Source organism: Diuraphis noxia, unplaced genomic scaffold, assembly GCF_037042655.1.
Source record: "Diuraphis noxia isolate RWA-SAM2 unplaced genomic scaffold, SU_Dnox_SAM2 contig0005, whole genome shotgun sequence".
In the NCBI taxonomy this organism is placed as follows: domain Eukaryota; kingdom Metazoa; phylum Arthropoda; class Insecta; order Hemiptera; family Aphididae; genus Diuraphis; species Diuraphis noxia.
Genome location: NW_028301715.1, coordinates 11,554,198 through 11,575,618, shown reverse-complemented (window position 1 = coordinate 11,575,618; position 21,421 = coordinate 11,554,198). Strand labels below are relative to the sequence as shown.

Below are 21,421 nucleotides of genomic sequence, written 5' to 3'. Positions count from 1 at the left end.
AACACGGCCAAGATGGGCGGCAATCGATTGCACCTGCAAACAGCGATGGCACTTAAATAGGTACATCGTTTTTCAGCAATCGAGGGACATTTACAGCAATCGAATTGTGCATATACTATAGAGAACACTAAGGAGCAAATGGTGTGAAAAATAGTGTTTTTATCACAATGTACGCCGTTGTCGTCGTCGTCATCGTCGTGCGCTTTTATGTAGTAGCCTCGCAGGCTGTGTATAATCTTCGCTGCAGTCGTAATAATAATGAACAACACTATCCAACTATCTAGTGCGGAACTTAAATACAGGTAGAATCGGCGGTGTTCGGTGTTTTACGATGGTACATACATATATGGCATATATATATATATTATTATATATAGCTGTACTTCCCGTGGATACCTGCAAAAGGGTTGTGTAAAATCCAATAACAGCAATAATGTGTTATTGATATTGAAAATTACGATGACGGAAAATACTATAACAATATTAAACATACAATGCGATTAAAAAATCGTCTCTAATAGTCGGCAATGTAATGTTGTTCTATAGCAGATTTTTTGACAAGGTAACGAACATAGTATACAGGGTGATACCAATGGCCAATCTAACCAAGCATGCTCACCCCCCATTTTTTCTTTTAATAATGAATTTATACAAATTCTAATTTTTGGAATATACTCTTAAGGCTGGAATACAAACTTTTGTTTTTCAAATGAGACCCCATTTTTTACTATAAATTATTTAGTAGATTTTTTTTTAATTTGATGTATCTAATTAAAAATTTCAAACGAATAGTTTCTTAATTATTGAATCGTTTGTATTAAGGATAATAGTCTTTAAATATCGTTTTACAAAAGTATAAAATACACGTACTATTGGAACTAGTATTTATGATACTTGATAGATTAATATCAATGACTAATATTTTCAAAACCGCCATGGACCGTATATGTTATAAAACTAAACCATGGACTTTTTATTCTTAGAACACCAAGTCAAATAACTCAAAAACTACTCATTACAATATTGTTTTCAATACATCAAAGTTCTCAAAAAAATTATCCGCAAAGTAATTTAGAATAAAAATTTGGGGTTCTCATTTGAAAAACAAAAGTTTGTATCGCCACAGGACACTCCTCAAGTGGTACGAAAAATCTCAAGAATTTGAAAATATGGCCTTTGAGTATATTTAAAGATTCCAAAAATCAGATTTTGAATAATTTCATTATTAAAGAAAAAAATGGGATGAGTATGCTTGGTGAATCACTCTGTATAATGTATATATTATATTATTATATATAATACTCATTCATATTTAAGGTAGGTATGCAATCTTATTGAACGTTGTATTAAGCGTATACATATTACATACTGTTAGGAACATAATATTATTCATTAAAATTTAATTTTGATTTTTTGGTTAATTTATCTTTTCAAGATAAAGAGTTATTACGTAACAATTTTTAAATTTGAATTTTATCTTTGCTATTCCGGATGTACTGGCGCAGCTGCATTCTATGAATACCAACCTAATTCTTGAGCACGTACCTAAATAGATATATTACGATAAGGTCAGATGACCAAGATTACAGAAGAAACACGTGGTAAACGACACATAGACATAAGTTAGAATAAAATCTCTATGTATTAATATTTAATATATATAGGCCGAATAGGCTTTTTTACACAATTAAATATTACACCTTATTTAATATATATTTATTACATTCATAATAATATGTTGAAATTACTAAACTGGTAAACTGTACAAAGCATTTATATGAAACCCATATTTAACGTAATATTTATATGTGTAACCATGGCACGGATGACTGGCTAGGGACGAATAGGGACATCGAGTGGTATATAGGTAAAACTATTCATTGTCTGTTTGAATATGCATAATATATTTTTTTTAATGTAATTTGTAGTCCATTTAATACAATTACTTATTTACTTAGGAAATCTTCCGGGTGATAAGTAAAAATCAAGACTTTTATATTGAATACAATTGCGTGTTTTAATAACTCAAAATTAATTGTCATTATTTTCAACTGATTTAACCTAATATTGGTGTATGCATATTTATTCGTACGGTATATTATCAATAATAATTTGTAAATAATAATACAGTTTTTTTTTTTTAAACAAAATAAATATTTATAAATAGGAACACACGTGCACTCGTATGCAGCTAATCGACTATTTCATATAATACGCCCAGATGACGGAATCTTTGCAGTGTTACAACTGTAGAACAGCTTAGCAAGTAAATATTAATGTGAATCGATTGACGTGGATCTCAACGGTATATTATGAAGTATAGGCGCAAAATAAATATTTTATTTAAATCAGATTTCGTCGAATGCCATTTTATATTGTTTGAATTTCGTTCGTTCGTGAGTAATAGCGGGCTATAGTATTTGTCGTAGAATCAAATTCGAGCTTAAGCAATATTTTCGAAAGGATATTCTGGATGATCCGTAATACTGAAAAAATAAAAACAATTACAATAATATCATATGATTTACTGCGTCAAGCTAAAAATATATATTTATATATATTATAGACGTAAATAAATTAAATATTTATATTAAAGTCAATAAAAAAATATTAAAGGTATATACAACTTGCGATCAATGCGTACTATAATAATATGTTTGTGTGAACTTGATGGACATTTGCATCGCAAAACAAGATAAAAAAAAATCAGATAATCCTTACATCAGGCCCTTCGGCGCTGGACAAAAGGTTTTCAAACAACGTGAAGTCCCGTTGAAGTTTGTTTGCAAATATTTCGAAAAGTTTGGAGTGCACCATCTGGTATTATGGAATTTAATCTATGATAATAAAATACAACTTACCCAGTAAAGAACAATAGCCGTATGATGCGGCCTCCTTCTCCGGCGTCCTGGCTAATCAGTGCCTTCATGTCTTGTTCGTCCAATTCAAAATCGAAAATCTGTCGGAAAAACAAAAGCAATTACAATGATGAGTAGGTACAATTATGTTGTTATAATATATTATAATATGACAACGTTAATATAAATCATCTAATTTTTCTAAACAACGCGAAATATCATAAGAATTAAATATTTTGATAATTATTACTATATTATATGACAATATAAAATGTATTAAAAGTGTACGCACCTGTATGTTTAACGCCAACCGTTGTGGATTCGTACTTTTTGGTATGACTACGATGCCTTTTTGGACAATAAACCGCAACAAAACTTGGGCCGCAGTCTTTCCGTGTTTTTCTGCGATTCTCAACACTACGTCGTTTTCCATCATTTCCGGCAAATCTTTGCTATATCAACATATATACGCGCCCATTTAATAGGTAATTAATAACATATCGTTATCGTATTCTTAGATAACGTCTCAAAATGTAATTTTACTGACATTATAAATTATAATTATAATTTTATTATTACGTCCAATTCAACCCCATGACTTCTCGGCCGCCTCTCGCGCCCAAACACGAGTATGCGGTCACAACGATCCCGTTGCTCTTGCAAAATTCTACAAGCTCGGGTTGTTGGAGGTACAGGTGATTTTCCACTTGTAAATTATCGGGCTTGATCTTGCAGTTGTCCAGCACCTTCTGTATCTGTTTAATGTTGAAGTTCGACAAGCCGATCGCTTTTGCTCGGCCGCAAGCCACCTGTTTCTCCATCATCTATACAACAAATCACACACACACATATATATATATATATATATATATATATATATATATATATATATATATACTGAATAATTTTGAATATAGGTCACCCCCAGTGGTGTAATTGTGGGGGGGGGGTTGATTCACCCCAGAGCCTTATATAATCCACCATGTTCTTATCTAGACTCTCAAATTATATCCTATCATAGAAACATACACACCCAATAATTTATACATATCCTCCCCCCCCCCCTTAGAACAAAATTATAACTACATCATGTTCACCCCCACACAATTAAAATTAATTGCAATTTGTCATAGCCACGACGTTGTCCTATTATATACCTCCCAAATCGCTAAGTGATCCGTGCTGGGATCAATCTTCATTTCGCTCAGGACGGAAGTTTCTTCTTCGAACACGCTGAACGGAGTATGAATCAAGTACATGTCAACATAGTCCAGTTGTAAGTCTTCAAGTGATTTTTTTAAACACTCTTCCAGGTCCTCTGGCCGATTCTTGTAAGGGGGGAGCTGCAAAAAATTTACGTTTAGGCGAGGTTTATGTATTTTATATTTTGCATGGTCTTAACACTATGGCTTTAAATGGTCAATATTGTATAAGTGTAAGTATGTCACGGTACCTTGGTGACAATAAACAATTCGTCTCTAGTCACTTTGCCGGACGTTATCCATTCGTTCAAAACTTTTCCTATGACGTGTTCGTTATGGTAAGCCGTGGCCGTGTCGATGTGCCTGTACCCACTCTTCAGTGCTTCGTTTAAGGCCGATTCCAAAACATCGTCTACGGCCTACAACGATTGAAAAAATATGCCACTATAGTGTTTTCAAATGATATAAGTATAGGCAGCTAAATCGATTTTAAGGTTATTATGTAATAAACACATAATATTCGGTGCGAATAAAAGTGAATAATAATATTTAATTTTTTTTTTTCATTTACTTTACTATCTATAATGTACATTACATTAGCTCCGTTATATTTGTATAATATTGTTATCCTAGTGTTTATCAGCAAGTATATATATTACATATTTTTGCTGCACAACAAACGTTTGTCGGTTAAACTTATAATTTATAAATGTCGAAACCAAAATGCTAATTACCATAAATAATATATACAATACCTATAATATGTATCTACTAACTATGACCTATATAGAATCTATGTGTATACTTAGTATCTACAAACATCTAATATATTATTATATTTTTATACATATTTTATTAAAACACGCAATAACCAGTGACATATGTATAGGTATGCAGTTTTCTAAAACAAAATGTACCGATTGGTCTACTGCGTTATTGTATCTACTGTTAATTTTTTAATAAAGAAAACTAATTAGTGAAGTGATGTACATGATCCTCAAAATTATAGATACTATAGTTCATTGTTGTATGGATTTCTTTTTTTTTATTTGAAGTGTATATTATAATCTCCACGAGTTGTAGTTGGTTGTCTATAATTTGAAAAATCACCCCCCAACCCATTATCGCCATCACTTGAAACATTTCTGGATCTATTTTCCCAACGCCTGCAGGTCGTTAACTATATACATATTAATATAATACAAGCTAGCCAAGTCGTGCAGCTCACCAAGACTTTGCAGGATGCACGACCTGGTACCTATTGACACACAATATATTTGGTACAACAATGTACGAACACGTGTGGATACTTTGTTATACGTTTTGATATATTATTGCACTTGTCATGTATATCAATATAATGGGTATGGTTCGGCCCAATACACGTTTACGGGCGCCTGTTCATTTTAACGTACACCGTGGTCGCTGCGTGTCGGAGAATATGAAAAAAAATAAATAAACAGTTTACATATAGGTACTACCTATAGTTGAAAATTAATGGTTTCGTAAGGGTTTTTTAACCACGCTTTGTAGCATGACATTATGACATGCACGAGTGTCGTCCCACTTGTCCGACGACGTTTGTTGGCCTGCCCATACAGGGATGGCTTAAAAAATCAATTATTCTACACCAGAAATACACACTTCACAAGAGAAATGGCAACAATTAAATGTTAAAAATTTATAAATAGAAAATTAATTGCAATATGTATATCAAAATGACAATCAAAAACGCACTAAAAATATTCAATAACGATTATTATTTATACTCTGCAACTAATCGCGATCGTTGTTTGTTTTGATTGTACCTATTCACTCTGAGTTCTGACTATTAATTGAGACCAAATTCTTATTGTTTAAAACAGTCAAGTTCGAGACATAATAATTCTAAAAACAGTTAAACATTATGTAGTTGACATTTGAAAATCAAAGTTTTTATATTTCTAAAAAAAAAATTGGATTAAAATTATTAAAACGAGAGTTTGTTAAAAGTTTGTGAGATTATGATTATAATAAAAGCTCAAAAAAATAAAAATAAAAATAAAAAAGAATGTTATGAAATAGTTTGAACTTTTACAGCCCACTAAAATATGTTAGCTTGATTCAATGTTAAAATGATTGTATATATGTTTTCATAAACAAAACATTCAAAACCAGCGGAAAACAAATAGTTCACAGAAAATATTGGTTTATATTTTTGCTGTACCTTTTACAAGCATTTTTACAACAATTTATGCATATAACTACGACTAATATATAGGTAAAAAAGTATGATTGATGGAATTTACAATTTCTCTCTCTCTCTCTCTCTCACACACACTCTCTCTTTCTCAAAAAAAAAAAAAAAAAACACTTCTGTAAAGCATTAAAGCTGCGTACACCTATACATTTCCAAGCATTTAAAATGCTGTGTACGCTTTGTTCTTCTTGGATGTGAAACAATACGTTAATAAACTATATTAGATAACAGTATATTTTTCAAAACTGTTATAATAAATAACGCGCGTAAAATAAACATTAAACAGTATGGGCAGTATAGGCACTTAAATTCAAAATGTATTATATTCGCACTTGATGAAAAACAGCTACAACTTTAAAAAATATAAACGCACTTTGTCGTATTGTAGCATAATCACTAGGATATAAAACCGTACACCTTAACCGTTTCATGACAATAGATAAAACAAAAAATCCGTACAAAGTATTTTTTTTTGCCGATTCATTGATTGTATGCTTTCCGATGAATAAAAAATATGTACTCCGGTCGTATTGTTGTACTCGCTTAAGCCTATTACGAGTTTACTACACTCCTGTGCACCGTGTGTGAGGGTTAACTCAACAATGTATAGGTAAAATATCATTATTGTCGTCATCATCATTTATATTGTGAAAAAGTGGAACGTGGTATCTTTAGATGACTTACTGAATTAATATTATGTTATTATTAATACAGAATGACCTAAAAAAATAAAAAATTTTCGCTAACAATAATCACTATTATTTCTTGAAAAAATATACCAAGGTCATGGTCAGATATATCTTATATATATATATTTTGCTTTTAATTATTTTTTGTCAAGGTTCAATATTTATTTATTTATCGTAATTCGAATTCCATCCATAATGTAATGTGTTTTGTTTTAAAAATGTTCTAATCAAATTCTTACTTTAATATTATTATAGAAATTTAGTCTGTGTTTTGTACTATTTTAAACGTGAAGTTGGTCAATACCACAAGTGAGTAAAAACACTCGAAAATCATTACAAATTTAATATATTGCTATTATTATGAATCAATTAATAATAGGTATATAAATGTGAGGTGCCTTAATCTAAATTTAAATGTCATTTAAGTGTTCAAACGAAACATTTTTATTTTGTTATATGTATTCAACATATTAAAGCAAGAATGTGGAAATATTTAATGTGATATTTAATAAAATAATCAACATAGCACACTTAAATATAATAGTATATATTATTATTTGTTATATTAATGAAAGACTTATGTCAGAGGTCGTAGCGTACCTAATTATCTCATTAAATAAAGTCATAGAATAATATTTGTGATTTCTTAGGTCCGATTGTCTCAGTCAATAACGAAATATCTGTACATTTTACCCAGTCATTGTTATGATTGTCTATAATAGGTACATAATATACTACATACAATTTCTAATCGTATAATAGCAAATTAAAATAATTGTTTGAATATAAAATTAAAATTATGATTATTTTTTTCTATTCGTTTTCAATAAGAATTTACATTTTTAAAATATATTTTATTACCTAGCAATAAAAATATTATTAAACAAGGTACAATTTATTTACATTTATGTGTATTATTATTTATATCGATAGGCTATAATTTAGTCGAAAATACTAATAAATTATGAAATCTAACGGCTATAGCAAATAAAACGTAATATGAATAAATGGTTTTGAAAGAAGTCCTCCATTTGGATTTGATGATTTTTTTCTCGTGGACTGGACTGAGTTCTCACGATCGTTTTCTCAATCATGTTATATTATGAATTACATTCCAAAAAATATATAGTCTCAAATCACCATGCCCAATGTTAGTAAGATAAATGTGTGTAAAATGTCAATCAACTCGTTGATTGACTGACAATTTAATAAGTAGCTTTTTACCAAATATCGTACTTACGTACGGTTCGATAAAATTTGAAGTGTGTATAATCAACTGTTTGAAAACAATTTTTGAATTTTTACTCTTCTTGACTTATAGGAATCATCTCTTGTCATTCGCACTTATCACAGAAATCATTATTGATATCTAGTCACGTTTCATTTAAATTCATTATTATTATTATTATATTTTTTTACTTCCATTACTTAGACGTCACAATAGTCAATTCCTATAAAATTTGAACTTTTGCACGACTATCTATACGAATGATCGGCATTACGATATACCTAGTTTGAATTGGGACGACACTTAATAACATTTGGTCAAAAATATTCTACCAATATGTAATATAATTTAATAACCTCTAAATCTGTAAAAAAATTAATTAATTCACAGTCGCTGGCAAACGAAGTCAATCCAAACGTTAATAGCCAACTTTATATGAACCGTTACATCATAAGTACAGAAGATAAAATATTATTTTTGATTATGGCAACGTGCTTAGCGTTCATATTGGCTATCATAGCTTAACTTTAGTTGTACATTATTAGGAAATACTCATATGACAGTAAATTATGTACAGCTGTCAATAATATTAATATTAAAAGATGTAATTTATTATGAATATTATCATTATTCATTATATTTTTCTAACATGTCCTGTCCGTAGATTTTTGACAATATCTAAATTTAAATTATGCCGCTAATACGTATATAATATACTATGCTACTCCATTTTGTACCTACATGTATTTTAAATGTCCGGAATTAATTTAAATAAAATGATAGTATAGTTATCTAATATGTTTATTTTATACAATATTGATTCACCAAACACACTTCAAACAGGGACCACCGCTTTTTAATTATTGTTATCAGTAAAATAATCATTAATTACTTTTAAATGTTAGCAATCGAAAATTGAACAAGCAATTTCTGAAATGTTAATGTTTGTGTACTTATTAGTAATAGGTTTGAAGATAATATTTTAAAGTGAGGTTTGAAAATTTTAATAATAATATTAATACTTTTATTAATAATTACTAGATATAATTTTTTGAACATTGTCCGAGTATAATAAGTTTAATTTATGACATGATGTAACTATTTACATTCATGCCTATATATGTTTTGAAATGTTTTATAATATACAAGATATATATATATATATATATATATATTATATATAATATTTAATACCTAAACGTTTTTACTAGGTATACCTAGGTTCAGGTCACACATTAGACCAGTGTGGCGATGTCAATATGTCCAGACTGAATGATGTATTTAATTTTATTCATTATCAACGTATATATTTTTATGTTAAACCATTATCAAAGGTTATCCTTACCATTCTAAATGAATATGAAATTTAATGACCCGAAAACTGTTGGTTCAAAATATTGATTTAAATGCATTAAAATTTCTAAAAAAATCAACCAATTCGCAGTTTACTGCAGAAAAAAAAGATTTGCCGTTTTCATTGAAAAATTAAGTTTTTGACGTTACAGGACACTTTATAAATGGTATGTGAAAGACTACGTGTTTGAAAATATAGTCTATAAATATACCCGAAAATTCCTTTAACCAGAATTTGAATAAATGCTTCATTGAATGGTAGGTAAAATTCCAGAGTGAGCATGCACGGCAAATCGCCTTGTATATTATAATATAATATTACATAATACAGTACAGTGGTTTCATTAATTCTAGTTAAACTACGAGAATGATTGTACAACGTGTGTTTTTTTTTTTATACCGGTTTTTGTGTTATACCCACATCTTCGTCGTCATTGCGATCCATCTGAGTTTGTTATGATAATAATAATATATTATTGTTGTTGTTGAGTCGGGGCGTTACCACACACCGGACGAAACGCATTGAAACAATACAAATATTATATTATATTATCGAATATTGCATAACATTATCAATTTTCATAGATAAATCGAATATAATATGTATATCTAGGTGTTTTATATTTTTAACCGGTTATCATCATAACTAGCAAATCTGGGCTACAACAAGTTAACACAAGTTCGAGTTGAGGTGATAATTATTATGACTTGATGCGAATTGAACCGAATTTCGAATCGTACGCCAATAGTGTTATAAAATCGCTCATTAAATTTTACTGTAACTTTAGTATTTGAAGCATCCATCAAGTATACAAAAGTCGTAACTGCACAGTGCAAAGTCCACCGCTATATTATTATGAGCAAAATAACTTGAAAACAAATCTATGTAAATAAAAAGTCGTTTTAATTTAATAATAATTCAATGCAGTTGTTAAAAGATGCAACGGACTGCAGCATTAGATCTATCATCTATACGCGTTTGCCAACCTCCTTAGTCTTTAACTCTCCCGGCCTTGTGTGTGAGCTTACATAACAATATGACGTTAGGTATGATAATATTATTATAATAATATTTTATAGTTTTATTATTCCGATCGTCGGACTCACCTGCCACGTGCCATAGCCGACCATCGGCATGTTGCCGCCAGAACTCAACTTCAGGTATTTCATAGTGCGGTAGTCGTGTGTCTTTATACAAAAAATATGAAATAATTATTAGAATAAATATAAGTGTGTGTGTGCGTGTGTGTGTGTGTGTTGTGCGCGAGCTGACGGACCGGCGACGACTGCGGCGATGTGCGTGTGCCTGCCGATTACCTACCACGGCAGAGGTCCACGCGACGTCGTTTTTAATAATAACCAAGGTTATGGTCTTCTGGTATCGTAATGTAATAGTGGTAGGAGGAGATATTATTAAATCACGTATACGTATTATAATAAAAAATAACGATATCGGCAGGTACGGTCCGTCATTATTATTTATTATACGGTTCGAAGAATGCGATGTGTGACGCGTTAGACGTTTTGTCGACTACACAGCTACACCCGCAGCTACAGCATCCTCACAAAACACGTCATGCTATTATAAAAATAATTAACATTGTATTTATTTCATTATTGAAAACGCCCGATTAAACCCGTGTGGATTTTGTACACCTTCGATAATACTTAGGTACCTATATTTAAGCACAATAATAATAATGATAGGTAAATAATATAAATATATTTATTTTAAATCATATTTATTTTTAATTATATCGTTTTATGCGAACTAGAATCGAATGAAAATGAACAGGTATTAATTGTAACACTGAAACCGACAACAAATCTGATAAAATAGAATATTGCAATAAATTGATTTTGTTCAATCCTTGCAGATATTAAATTATATTTCATCGATTTTATACCATTGTTAAAACACTCGATTGATTTCCGTTAGCAAATCTAACGTTAAATGATAATTTATTATGAAATATGATTTCTATCTAAAATAACTGATATCAATATATGTTATGTCTATTGTCTATACCTTATATATTATATTTCACATGAATTATTAGACGTTAAAGCAAAATTATTTATAATATATTTATATATGTATACAGTGAAATAGCCCTTAACAGACACCTCCAAACAGCGGAAATTCTTCACTACCTCTGTATAGGACACTCTAAATAACGGACACTTTTATGACAATTTCATTCACACAGAATAATCGTGGGATGCCTTAAGTAAGTATCTATCTATCTATATTATAGTTTTAAATTTATCTTATCTGTCCTTTATCGCGTCAATGAAAACATTTTCCCAATTTATGTTCTGTGAAGTATACCTACTAGGTACTCGTATTTAGTTTTGTTTGTGATTCCATTACATACGAACGTATTCGTAAACCTATTGTCTCAAACGCAGTTGAATTAGAAAATGCATTGATACACGAAATTACTATTTACTGTGAATCAAGGTCTAAACAAGCTAAAGTAACCGATTATTCATATAATTTTAAACAATAATATGTCCAAATAATATTTTCATTAAAATAATAGAAATATCATTAATTATTAATATTTCTCGGTCGCCGTAATATTGTCCGTTATTTAGAGGTTACATTGTATATATATTTAAAAAAAAAATTATTATAATGATTTAAAGGTACAGGTATAGATCCTAAGTAATATAAATTGATAATACCTGTAAAAAGTTTTTAAAAAATAACAATAATAATAAAAGCACTACCTACCTAGTTGTTTAAGTTTTGTTTTGTAAGATACATATGAATTTTCTTAAACAATTTTCATCTGAAACTAAATAAGCTAATTTTTTCTCCTTAATGGTGGATTTTATCAATAATATTAAATAATATTGATTTTGACAACTTTTATTTTAAAAAACATTTTAAAACAACGATATTGTGGGTCGATTGGGTTTTATGATGGGCTAATAACATGATGTCGTATAAATATTTTAACGAGGAGAAATTAAAAAAAAAAATAAAACCTTAATTTTAGGAAATAATAACTGGGTAACAATAATTGAAAAACCAACTAGGGTTTTAATAAATGATTTAACAACTAATCGTCCCACAAAGGTTCAAACAAATGCTGACATATTTTTAAAAGTAACTAATTTGTCAAATTTAAATGCAAATAACTAATTATTATAAAGATTTCCACCTACATGATAATAACACTATATTGATGCAAGTTAACCGTATCTGGATATTTTATGATGGGACTTCAGTCTCTACATATGCATATTGTGATGATTTTATTATGATTTATGTTGTTTCAGTGAACTTCAGAAATTTAATAATTAATATAATATAGGTATTGGTATATAAGTTATGATTGCTAAGATATAAATTGGTTATATTAAGTATGTTAAGAAAGTTATAATTGATGTATTGACAGAACAAAAATTAAAAATATTTACACTGATGAAATATTATACAATATAATTTAATTTGCATCATTTTTAAACTTCATTGTATACATTCCTTATGTACATAACTATTTAATCTAATTGTAAGCTAATAACTATGATGTTGATGCTGTAACAATAAATATATATATATATATATATATATATATATATATATACAGAGTGATTCTTTTAAGTGGGTACACTAATTATCTCGAAAAGTATTTACTTTTTTCAAAATATGTTTTTACATGGTTTCAAGTTGTTAAAAAACCATGTAAAAAAATATTTTGAAAAAAGTAAATACTTTTCGAGATAATTAGTGTACTCACTTAAAAGAATCACCCTGTATATATACAATACCTATATTGTAATACCTTGATGCCTTGATAAATATCAGTAAAAAAAAAATATAATATATAGGTAGGTATATATAATAAGACGGCGTGACTGGCTTATAAACGTACAGCCAAAACTATGTGATAGTTATATAGGTACGTATACTCTGTCCATTGAGATAATGCACCGATTTATATATTATAATTCCTACGTCACTCATCTGATATCGAAACTGGTCACTCTGAGGCAGGACGTCACGTGGGGATATGCAGAAGATTTGATTTTGATCGGTTTTTCATCTCTCGATGAACAAAGTATAGAGACTAGAAATGTACATGGTACTTCCGTACCACCATCATCGTGGGGTGTCCTGAGAAATGATTTTCCAAAATTCGTATTTTGAATTATAAGGATTCGTGTTGGGCTCACGTAAAACGAATATTCTGTTTGTACAGGCACTACAGGGTTGCCATTGGTTACACGGTATAATCTAAGGTTATATGTTTTGTATTTGGTCAAAACCATCCAAATGACCGGGTTAAAAATATGTGTAGCTTATAATAAACCTTGAGACAGTGGAAAACCACTGGTTTTATTTAATTCACCAGTCGTCACGGACAACGCTTTGATTAACCCCAAATAGTATTATAATATATTTAATATAGCCTATAGAGTGTGGGTGTAATAATTTATAAATATATTTTGTCATTTTATGTTCAATGACTTCTAATTTTAAATGATTAATAATCAATAAATATTTTTTTGATTTCACATGGACGTGAGTCGTTATCGGAAAACAAATTCAAGAAAGCACTTATTACATTTTTCTTAAATTATAAAATATATTTAAAAACTATTTATTTTGAAAAACCCAGATAAGTCGCTCCGATAGATAATATATCTAGGTATAGGACTCCAATAGAGTTATTTTTATAAAGAATTATGATTAATTTTTTTTTTACACCTGTATTATTTAAACTCTATTTTTATAGGTTTTAAAATTATTGATTCATTGGATCACGGCCTTTAATCGAATGGATGCCGTTTCGCTAAAAATTGTTGATAAAAATGTACAGCCCGTGGCGGTAATTAATAACTATGAATGAATCTATAAATGGTAATATGGTAATATTATTTCGCCATGTGGTATAATATGTGATTAGTGTCTAAAAAATTTTAAGACAATTTATCGGTCGAATTCATGTGCATAATATACATTGTACCGTTTGTTTGTTTGTTGTTGTGAACGTTTCGTGAGTGGATTTAGTCGGATGTTGTGAGATTTCAATTAATACTCGTTTTATTTTTGTTATCTACCTTATCCAAATAAATTAAAAAACAAATAAATTCCATTTCCCTCAATACCATGGTCTGTACAAAGATTCATTGTTTTAAAGTGTCATGTCGGTGGTATAGCAATATTCCACCTCGCCCATATCTGTAAATCATTGCTAAAACCCTGTATAATAATATCTACCTATCTGATATAAATAATATAAGCAATTTAAGTCGACTTTTCTGTCGGATTCGACAACGGCTTCTTATTTATATACCACAGGACTTGCATATAGTGCAGGTAAATATATTTTAAATGATTATAAGCGTATTATTCAAAAGTAATTAATATTTGTGTGTACTCAAGTGGCAAGAGGATCTACAACGCGATATTACGGACTGCATCCACTTAATGAGTGTAATTCTTTGTTAACTCATCTGGGGATCCTTTACATAATGTTTTTATGTGTTTGAACGCATTTAAGTTTTAAACGTATTAACTTCATTAAATAATCGGATCAGAAATCGATGTTTGGAAAGATAATCCCACTTGGACCAAGGTGTCTCTAATAAAGCGAACTTGTTACCATGTAATAAACGGTTTCTGGTTAGTATAGCTAACAATATAGAACCTAACTTATATATATATATATATATATTTAACTATATATAATTACCTAACTTTTATACATTGATTTAAGATTACAATATTATTTTGAATATAAACCATTCATTTTTTATATACGTTGGCAGGTCAAATATACATTTTAAATGCAATTTGAAACGTTTAATTTATTGACGTTCCATTTGTGGAAAATAAACAGTGAAACCATCAATAAATAATAATTATCCAAATTAAATATTATTAGTATTTCATGATATTAAGTATACAATTAAATTAAATTGCCCATATTATATTAATCATTTGTATTAACAGATGCAAAATTAATACTTATTAAAATAAACTCATCGTATTTTAACGAAAAGGTAAATAATTTATTGTTTCTTATTCTAAATTTTAACTTAAAACTAGTTTAAACGATATCGACATAATATACCTATAATTTAATGTCAGTATATAGTTGAAAGCTGTAAATTGTAAAAGCAATTGATCGTATTTTGATGATTATATGTATTTAATTATATTTCACCATTATGATTCATAACAATTAATAATTCATAATAGTTTTAAACGTTTTTATTGTAGGTACAGAAAAAAGTTATTGGTAACAGAAATATAATAGGTATCTGCATCATCGATGACGATTGACGACTATGATCGACCATTTATCGATTTCATTTTAATTAATGGCTATAAACAAAATGTATACATGAAAATATACGAGTAGAACATTAAATTATATTTGAAAATTGTTAAATTATTTTAAAATAATATGTTTTAAAATTGAATAATCATATACGAAAAAACAAATATTGTCGGAGCTAGACACACTCAGAAACTATAAATTTATAAAGATGTTTTGTTTAAGATTTTCTTTACTGGTTCAAAATGGATATTCTGGGTGATCTTCAATACTGAGAAAAAAAAATTAAATATTTAAACGTTTAATAATGTAAATGTAACTTATTTATAAATGAATGATAATATTATATTATTTAATTGACAGTTTTGCATAGTTATGTTAAAACCAAAGATCAGACATCAGCACCAGTAAAAACTGAAAAATTTATTTTCACAATGTTGGTTCGTATTTCGATTTTTGTGTTGAAAAGTTAAATGTAGGTTTGTAGATATGGTCAGTTCCTGTTGTATTTCTAATTTTTTTTTCAGATTTGACCCAATGTCTGGTTTGTACTATATGATTTTTATGCAAAAATTGTAATAACATATGATTAAAAAAGTAAAAAAATATTAATTTTAAAAACTCGTAATTTGTAGGTTTGGAATAAATCTGACTATATACTTTTCTACTTTAAACTTCAAGTTAATTAATGATAATAAAAAAATGTGGTGTTTGTCAGTTTTTGCATCTGGCGCTCAATGTTGATGTGTTTGCATTAGTCCGACGACTTAAGCACGTTCATAAAATGTAGGTTGACTTATGGGTGAAGTACCTAAATAACAAGTATTATAATTTATGAAATGTACATAATAATAATATTCAAGTGTTTTACGATGAATAACAATGATTTATAATAATGAGAAAACATCATGTGATATTTAAATTACACACACCATGTCACCATCGCTACGTATACTTGGGCTACTGATTTGAACGATTGAGCGTCGTGCAATTTTTGTAACATTATTTTGAGACATCGAATTTAACAAATCACTATCTAGACCCATTTTTTTACACACACATTTTTTTTTTTTTTTTTTTTTTGAGGGGAGGGGTGCTTGTATATATGTTAACACATCAAAAATGTAACTTACTTTTTAATCATTGTAAATCGTACGATGCGCCCTCCTTCTCCGTCGTCCAGATTTCGTAGAGCGTCCATATCCTTGGTATCCAATTTAAAATCGAAAATCTTTCGGATAAAACGCGAAAACCGTTAATGTAATGATACGTTATATAATTCCAATATAGTATTATAATATCATCGACTACAGTAAATACTGACAATAGAAAACAAAAATATAAATACTTGAAAGTTTTCCACTATTCGTTTTGGGGTCGTGCTCTTGGGTATGACGGACACTCCGTTCTGATTGATGAACCTCAACAACGCCTGGGCTGGAGTCTTACCGTGTTTTTTTGCAACCTTGACCAACACGTCGTTCTCTAACATTTCTGGTAACTGTTTATTGCTATTTAAAAATACACACACACACACAAACACATAATTAGCTATTAAACATATCGTATTCAAAGTTTAGTTTTCACGGCAAAGTGCGTGTTTATCTCATTACTTCCAAGATATTCCTACTAATTCTCTAAATGATTTCATGCCCAGACTCGAGTACGAGATCAAGACGATATTGTTAATTTTGCAAAATCGCACGACTTCGGGGGATTGAAAGTACAAATGGTTTTCGTTCTGGAGACTATCGGGTCTAATTTTGCAATTGTCTAATATCCTTTGCGTTTGCTTCATGTTGAAGTTAGACAAACCGATCGATTTTGTCCGGCCATTGATCACTTGTTCCTCCATTTTCTAAAATAATTTATGTATTTTATTAATTCTAGAAAATAATTGTTCGGCTAATATTCACATTATTGTTGTTAACATAGAAACATTAATAAGTAATAACATCTTGAGTTGGTTATGGTTATCGATTGCCAAATTCATAATGGTTTAGATAAAAACGTTATAGGAACATACTTTCCAAACTTTTAGGTGATCCGTACTTTTATCTAATTCCATATCACTGTACTCAGATTTTCCATTTTTGAATAGACCAATTGGAAGATGTATCAGATACATATCAATATAATCTAGCTGTAAATCTTGTAGTGATTGCTTAATATATTTATCTACATCTTCAGGACGATTTCCAAAGCACGGGAGCTATGTAAACAATAATACACTTAAATTGTAATTTTTTAATCTCTGTGTTTGGCATAATTTTAAAATACTTTAGTTAGGACGAACAATTCTTCTCTAGTCACTTTGCCAGCTGATATCCATTCATTCAAAACCTTTCCGATGACTGATTCATTGTTGTAACCAATGGCTGTGTCGAAGAACCGATAGCCAGTTTCAAGTGCTACATTTAAAGACTTTTCTAGTTCAAGACCTGTAGCCTTAAACGATATTAAAAGTTATGATTTAATGAAGTAAATAAGTTTTTTATAAACATTTTTAATATAATTATAAATTGTATCATAATCGTTCATATTTTTGAGTTTTAAACAATTCAATAGATAATGAAGCTAATCTAGTAAAAAATTATAATATACGTATACTATGCACTTGATCACAATGAGGAAATATTTAATAACAATAAGTCATTTCTATTAAACTAATCATACTTTTTATATTTTATAATTTTTTAAAATTTATAATTTAATTTGTATGAAATTCTCGGGTTTAAATTTCATAATGTTATAAAAAACCCAGTTCTGATATTTATATATATATATATATATATAAGTATAGGACTCCAATAAAGTTATTTTATTTTTATAAACAAACATTTTTTTATTTTATTTATTTATCCGTATTATCTATATATATTATTTTTATTTCAATAAAACTTATAACAGGTATACAATTATTGATTTATTGGATCACGGCTTTTAATCGAATGGATGCCGTAAAAATGTTCAGCCCGTGGCGATAATTAGTAACTATTAATAAATCAATAAGTAATATTATTGCACCATATATTATAATTTATAATATATTACATTCATTTTTGTAGTAATATAGTATAATTTAGTAATGACGGTCGACGGATATTAATAATATAATGTATAATATATAGCTATAGATACACATTTAGAAGGATGGCCTTGTGTAATGTTATGAAACTTTGATGACAGTTTTTTTCCTTTGAACATTTCAAAAAGTTTCTTAGCCAATTTCAACTTAATTTCTTTGTTTGATTGTTTTGGTGGGATAGCGTGGGTTAATAATATTAAGCTATCTGAAGATTTAAATTAAATAATAGTTTTTAATAGACTTTAAAACAAAAATCAAACTATAAAAAGATACATAAAAATTACAAGTTAGAACGATAACATTTTGAATAACATATAAATGTACAACGAAGGGCACGATTCTAGTGGATACGAAAATCACTGAGAAAAATAGAAAAAGATTTCTTAAATAATACTCGCATATTAATTTATCATATATTACGAGTATTAGGTATTTGATTGATATTATTTTCAGTGAACTTACCATAAATGTTCCATAACCCAAAGCCGGCATTCTACCGCCCGATTGTAATTTAAAAAATTCCATTATTAGAAAATTAAAAGTAATGCACAATTGAAAACGATATTAACACTGACATGCACAAACGTTGAATGCTTTTATATATAATGAACTGTTCGATATTGTTTAACGTGGAAGGCCGTGTAACTTCTTCACATGGTTGCAAAATCGAGTTAATTGTATAGAAAACTTTTAATAAATAAGTCGGTGTGATAATTTTATCGAAATCATTGAAAAATTTACTAATTATACGAGTATGTGAACGAATCGGTACTATACAATACTAAACGGTCATTCTACACTAATGGTTATTGAAAACGGTCTGTCATATATTGGATGAAGTATGTATACATATACTATTGTTCATAAACAATGTTTAATTTCCTCTATAATTTTTTTGGAATAATTCTAAGAAATTCTCACACGTGGTACATATTGTTGTAAGTGGATGATAATTTATGTTTTTATTTAATGTATTTGTGTTAGTTTGAGCGATAGCATAATTTATTTTCCCCAATAGTAAAAAGATAGGTTTAACAAATTTTAATAAGACTTTGTATTACATTTTTAAATTTTATGTATAAATATTAAAATTAATTTTTAATTGATAAACTGGAAATTTTGAAAAGTGCTGGGCGTATCTCTAGTGCATGACCAGTTGTCAGCTACTGAAATCTATACCACGGTCCATACAAATCATAAACATTGGTTACATCTTATATATTCATATTATAACCTACTTGCATGATGCGTACAAATTTTTCTTTCATGAAATCGTATACGCAGTGTGGTCTGGTTGTCGCACAAATCCCTACATCACCTTTGGCAGCATGATGGACAAGAGGCGTTACAAAAAATAGTATGACGTGTGTCTCGTGTGAGAAACTGAGAAGGCGGTTCCAGTCGAAGCGGCTCTAGCCTCACATGTCACCCGCGACTGAAATAGCTCACTTTCCGCCCTTGTCACACAATATTATGCTGTTATGTACAAATTTTCCTTTTCATTAGTATTTATTTATTTTTTATTGTAAAAACAGGAAATTTTACTTTCGAGCTCCCTAAATACCAACTATATCAAACTACACGAAAAAAAAAAACACAAACCATTGTAAAGTCAATATATTTAATGCTCTGCTTATTATATAAAATATTACTTAAATGAATTTTAAAAGAAATAATATTAATAATGGCTCATAGTAAATGTGCATTGTTATAATACCAATACATATTATTATATTCGGTACTTAATATATAGGTTAATATAATTTAAGGTGATGTGCTGATACACTATAAAATATATTATATCATTATCCGCACTTATATAATTATATATAAAAAAAGTAAATATATGATCTACAGATTTTTATATCAAAATAATATTACTATATAGTAAATGATTAAATAGGATAATTATTGACACGGATATTATATCATACGTTTATTATACATACATTTTTAACTATTTTAATACTAAAATCTCAACTCTAAACTATGAGTATAGATAATTTCGTATTACGTAACTTAAAATAAGTACTATAAAATATCAACATATACATATAAGTATGTTTTTTTTGTTGATATTTATACGTTTTAATTTTAATTTTGCAATAAAATTGATTTAAAAACACTATAGACTTGATAGGTCTAAAAGCGAATATTAGTAACTTTTGGTTTGTTAAGTGTGTCAATAAATCAATGAAATATACCAGACAAAAATTGTTCGAGATGAAAAATAAAAAATTTAGATAAACATTTTATCATTAAAGTTCTTTTTAGCATATTATTTTATACGATTTTTTGTCGTAATGAGAAAATATTTCTAAAACATAGTTGTGAAATGTACACGAATACCGGTTATGATTTTACACAGATCGAATTAATTCTATTACTTCGATTTAATTTTGCCTGACATTATATATTACCATTTTTGTTACGTGAACAATAAAATACTATTTTATTTATGTGCA

The 21,421-nt window shown here is 28.7% G+C and overlaps 2 protein-coding genes across 3 annotated transcripts; both read right to left on the bottom strand.

Moving 5' to 3' along the window:
• Positions 1–1,991: 1,991 nt before the first annotated feature.
• Positions 1,992–10,880, bottom strand: LOC107165643 (1,5-anhydro-D-fructose reductase). The gene is made up of 7 exons (XM_015513981.2): positions 10,677–10,880; positions 4,312–4,479; positions 4,016–4,201; positions 3,438–3,682; positions 3,151–3,310; positions 2,862–2,959; positions 1,992–2,486 (listed from the first exon to the last, which is right to left on the bottom strand). The coding sequence occupies exons 1-7, from the start codon at positions 10,737–10,739 to the stop codon at positions 2,444–2,446; spliced, it is 963 nt and encodes a 320-aa protein (XP_015369467.2). The 5' UTR covers positions 10,740–10,880; the 3' UTR covers positions 1,992–2,443.
• Positions 10,881–15,786: 4,906 nt separating this feature from the next.
• LOC107165647 (1,5-anhydro-D-fructose reductase-like) lies at positions 15,787–20,461 on the bottom strand. Of its 2 annotated transcripts, none has more exons than XM_015513985.2 (7): positions 19,419–19,871; positions 18,149–18,316; positions 17,895–18,080; positions 17,482–17,726; positions 17,217–17,379; positions 17,002–17,099; positions 15,787–16,139 (listed from the first exon to the last, which is right to left on the bottom strand). In XM_015513985.2, exons 1-7 carry the CDS (start codon positions 19,479–19,481, stop codon positions 16,109–16,111), a joined length of 954 nt encoding a protein of 317 aa, XP_015369471.1. In that variant the 5' UTR covers positions 19,482–19,871; the 3' UTR covers positions 15,787–16,108. The 2 variants fall into 2 exon arrangements, with proteins under 2 accessions (XP_015369471.1, XP_089085140.1); XM_089229014.1 differs by lacking the exons at positions 15,787–16,139; positions 19,419–19,871 and adding exons at positions 16,194–16,679; positions 20,195–20,461.
• Between the last annotated feature and the right edge of the window lie 960 nt (positions 20,462–21,421).

Excerpts from the sequence above, each read along its gene's own strand:
- LOC107165643 (XM_015513981.2), bottom strand. The coding sequence starts at position 10,739 with ATGAAATACCTGAAGTTGAGTTCTGGCGGCAACATGCCGATGGTCGGC. Across the intron at positions 3,683-4,015 it reads ATCACTTAGCGATTTGGGAG|ATGATGGAGAAACAGGTGGC; the intron begins GTATATAATAGG and ends TTTGTTGTATAG. Across the intron at positions 2,487-2,861 it reads CGGCTATTGTTCTTTACTGG|TATTACGGATCATCCAGAAT; the intron begins GTAAGTTGTATT and ends TTATTTTTTCAG.
- LOC107165647 (XM_015513985.2), bottom strand. The coding sequence starts at position 19,481 with ATGGAATTTTTTAAATTACAATCGGGCGGTAGAATGCCGGCTTTGGGT. Across the intron at positions 18,317-19,418 it reads TGGGTTATGGAACATTTATG|GCTACAGGTCTTGAACTAGA; the intron begins GTAAGTTCACTG and ends ATATCGTTTAAG. Across the intron at positions 17,727-17,894 it reads ATCACCTAAAAGTTTGGAAA|AAAATGGAGGAACAAGTGAT; the intron begins GTATGTTCCTAT and ends AAATTATTTTAG.